This window comes from Mirounga leonina, unplaced genomic scaffold, assembly GCF_011800145.1.
Source record: "Mirounga leonina isolate KUSES-001 unplaced genomic scaffold, KU_Mleo_1.0 Mir_101664, whole genome shotgun sequence".
Taxonomy (NCBI): Eukaryota; Metazoa; Chordata; class Mammalia; order Carnivora; family Phocidae; genus Mirounga; species Mirounga leonina.
The window spans coordinates 11,116,801-11,120,903 of record NW_023270175.1 but is presented as its reverse complement, the minus strand read 5'-3'; the positions used below and the strand labels follow the sequence as shown (position 1 = coordinate 11,120,903).

The window sequence follows — 4,103 nt, the reverse complement described above, 5'->3', positions numbered from 1 at the left end:
GGCACATTGTTCAGTTTTATAGGCAAGATACTCTGTTGATGAAGTCCTGTGGGAGCAATTGCAAGATTAGCTCATTTAGAAGCTTTTTAAAAAACTACATTCTTACCTGTTTTAACGGTAGATTATATTAATTTCAATAGGTACAGCCCACGCCTGATGGAAAAAATTCTCCAAATGGCTGAAGGTATTGATATTGGGGAGATGCCGTCATATGATCTGATGCTGTCCAAACCTTCCAAGGGTCAGAAACGTCACCTCTCAACATGTGATGGTGAGTATACTTGTTTTTGGAAGGTGGGATTTGAAGAAAAAACATGGCTTTTTTTAAAATGGTAGGAGTGTGGTATATGGTCTTAAATAACATTGGTTAACATTGGATCTTACACAAATGTAAAAGAGTTTTAACTTTTAGTTATGTACAGTTTTGTGTTTTGTTGTTGTTGTTGTTTTGAGGATGGTAAATGGAACTGAAAACTAAGAATACTGATGTCACACGATAATGCTATCCTTGAAGTCCATGCCATGGAACCTCCCTCTAAATAGAACAACAGAGTTTATATGGATGCTTTTAATTCATATTAAAAGATCTTCACTTAAATGATTTTATGTTCATATGTCTTCGAATGACAGTAACATAATTACTCATTTGATAGGTAAGTATTATAGGGCACATTGTTCAGTTTTATAGGCAAGATACTCTGTTGATGAAGTCCCCCACAACAACTCTGATCATTTGAACATCTAAGTAACTAAATCCTCTTGGATGGGTCCAAGATGGACCAGCTTTCTACTGAACAGTGCTACAGGGAGGAGGCCCTAGTGTCTGGCCTAGCCTCAACAGAGAGTTCTTCCATAGCTTTCGATTCGCTGTCCCCCGTACATCACTAGTTTCCAGCTGCTGTCTGTTCTAGAAATAAAATATAGCAAACCACCCTTTTGTGCGGGATAGGTCGGAACTAAGATTTTGAAGTTGAAAACCTTTGGGATCTTTTGATAATTATTTTTATTTGATTTTTAGTCACAACCACGTAAAGAACTATGACAGCGTTACCTCTGCTGCCAAAGCAAGAGGCTGTGTAAACGCCCCTGGCCATCACCTCCTTTGCGGTAGAACCATCTATTGCATTTGTGGGGTTTTAAGAAGGGCGCTTCCCAGCACAGGTGGCATGAGATTATACTGGAACAACCTATTACTCAGCACACTTCACCTGGGCTTTGCCTCATGAGATACAGAAGCACCTACCAGTCACGTGTGGTGGTGACCTGCATACCTGATTCAGGGCATATTTTCTGTCAAGTTTCTTCCCTTACCCGTGGGACAGGGACCATCCCTTGTTATGCTGGAATCCTACGTTGGTAGTCCCTTCACCTAAATGACCTGAAGTTCTTGTGATGGGAAGGATCTTGTGCCAACAGTGCAACCTGCAAATAATATGGTTGGTACTATTTTCCTGTTTGCTTCTTTTGAAATATTCCCTTTTTAATGAATTGTGAATTTCACTCATTCTGTAGGTCAGAATCCTCCTAAAAAGCAAGCCGCTTCCAAATTCCATGCGAGACCTCGTTTTGAGCCTGTACATTTTGTAGCTAGTAGTTCAAAAGATGAAAGACAGGAAGATCCTTATGGCCCTCAAACAAAAGAGGTAAATGAACAAACACATTTTGCCGGCATGCCAAGAGACATCTACCAAGATTATACTCAAGACTCTTTCAGTGTGCAAGACGGGAATTCTCAGTATTGTGATTCATCAGGATTTATTTTCACAAAAGACCAGCCCGTAACAGCCAACATGTATTTCGACAGTGGGAACCCCGCCCCAGGCAGCACATCACAGCAGGCAAACTCTCAGTCAGCTCCTGAGCCTTCACCATCACAGACGTTTCCTGAGTCTGTGGTCGCTGAGAAGCAGTATTTTATTGAAAAATTAACAGCGACTATCTGGAAGAACCTTTCTAATCCAGAGATGACTTCTGGCTCTGATAAAATTAATTATACATACATGTTAACTCGGTGTATTCAGGCATGTAAGACAAATCCTGAGTACATATATGCTCCTTTAAAAGAGATCCCTCCTGCCGACATCCCCAAAAATAAGAAACTTCTAACAGACGGTTATGCGTGTGAAGTTAGATGCCAAAATATCTACTTAACCACCGGTTATGCTGGCAGCAAGAATGGGTCCAGGGATCGAGCTACTGAGCTAGCTGTAAAACTCTTGCAGAAACGTATCGAAGTTCGAGTTGTCCGGCGGAAATTCAAGCACACGATCGGAGAGGACCTCGTGGTGTGTCAGATCGGCATGCCCGCATACGAATTTCCCCCGGCTCTGAAGCCGCCGGAAGAGCTGGTGGTGCTGGCTAAAGATGCTTCCGGGCAGCCGATTTTTAATGCTTCCGCCAAACACTGGACCAATTTTGTCCTTACAGAAAATGCAAATGATGCGATTGGCATCCTCAACAATTCTGCCTCATACAACAAAATGTCAGTTGAATACAAATACGAGATGATGCCGAATCGCACGTGGCGTTGCCGCGTGTTTCTGCAAGATCACTGCTTAGCTGAAGGTTATGGGACCAAAAAAACAAGCAAACACGCAGCTGCCGATGAGGCTTTGAAAATCCTTCAAAAAACACAGCCCACTTACCCCTCGGTCAAAAGTTCACAGTGCCAGACAGGCTCTTCCCCCAGGGGATCTGGAAAGAAGAAAGATATAAAGGATCTCGTAGTTTATGAGAATTCTTCAAATCCGGTGTGCACCCTGAACGACACAGCTCAGTTCAACCGCATGACAGTCGAGTACGTCTACGAAAGAATGACGGGCCTCCGATGGAAATGCAAGGTGATCCTAGAGAGTGAAGTGATCGCAGAAGCAGTTGGGGTGAAGAAAACGGTCAAATACGAAGCTGCTGGGGAAGCTGTGAAAACCCTCAAAAAGACCCAGCCGACCGTCATTAACAATTTGAAGAAAGGAGCTATCGAAGATGTGATTTCCAGAAATGAAATTCAGGGCCGCTCAGCAGAGGAGGCTTACAAACAACAAATCAAAGAAGATAACATAGGAAACCAGCTGCTGAGAAAGATGGGCTGGACGGGTGGTGGCTTAGGTAAATCTGGCGAGGGCATTCGGGAGCCAATCTCCGTCAAAGAGCAGCATAAGCGAGAAGGGCTCGGTCTTGATGTAGAGAGGGTGAACAAAATCGCCAAGAGAGATATTGAACAGATCATCAGAAACTACGCCCGCTCGGAGAGCCACACGGATTTGACTTTCTCCACAGAGCTGACTAACGACGAGCGGAAGCAAATCCACCAGATTGCCCAGAAGTACGGTCTTAAGAGTAAGTCGCATGGGGTAGGCCACGATAGGTACCTGGTGGTAGGTAGAAAACGACGGAAGGAAGACCTACTAGATCAGCTCAAACAGGAAGGCCAAGTGGGGCATTACGAGCTTGTGATGCCTCAAGCAAATTGAGCTCTTAACTAATTTATTTTGTAAATGCCCAGTGAGGCAGATTTATGAATTAAAGAAATGCCACATGTCCTGGTTGCAGAGTATATCCATTCTCAAGATGTTTCACCTTGTTCATTTCATATAGTGCTTTATTAGCTATTGGAACCCGAAGAATTCTGTCCACTTGTATTAGCCTAAATCCAGCAGATGATATTGTGCAGTTACTGTTTGTGTCTCTGATATTGCTGTGTCCCTCCGATTTTAGTAGTTTGTACAAAGCAAGAACACATATCCAAATGGAATTTCACCCCGAGAAAGAAATTCCCATTTTAAAGGGCATAGCACAGCAATCTGCAACAATATGTCAAGTTGATACTGATTACGATAAAACCACAGTCTTAATTTCAGACTTCCTGAAAATGTCAGATCATTTTGTATTACTATTTTCATCTTTGTGTGAAGCCAGTTAAAGAATGTTTAACAGTAAATTGTGCTGTACGTGTAAATGTCCCTGCCGACTAAATGATGTAAAACTTTCTTAAAGTAATTTTAGTGTTCATTTATTTATAACTTCTACCATGTGGTTTCCAGAATATTGGAAGTGATTTACTGTTATCTTGTGATATATGAATTTTAATAAATTCTAGTCTTCAT

The 4,103-nt window shown here is 42.2% G+C and overlaps 1 protein-coding gene across 1 annotated transcript in view; it reads left to right on the top strand.

Annotated features, from left to right (window-relative positions):
* The window catches only part of NKRF (NFKB repressing factor), a 14,003-nt gene extending 9,900 nt beyond the window's left edge, over positions 1-4,103 (top strand). Inside the window, exons 2-3 of the mRNA XM_035007865.1 lie at positions 141-271; positions 1,513-4,103. Of these exons, the coding sequence (XP_034863756.1) occupies positions 141-271; positions 1,513-3,470 (2,089 nt within the window). The 3' untranslated portion in view covers positions 3,471-4,103. The remainder of the gene's footprint in view (positions 1-140; positions 272-1,512) is intronic.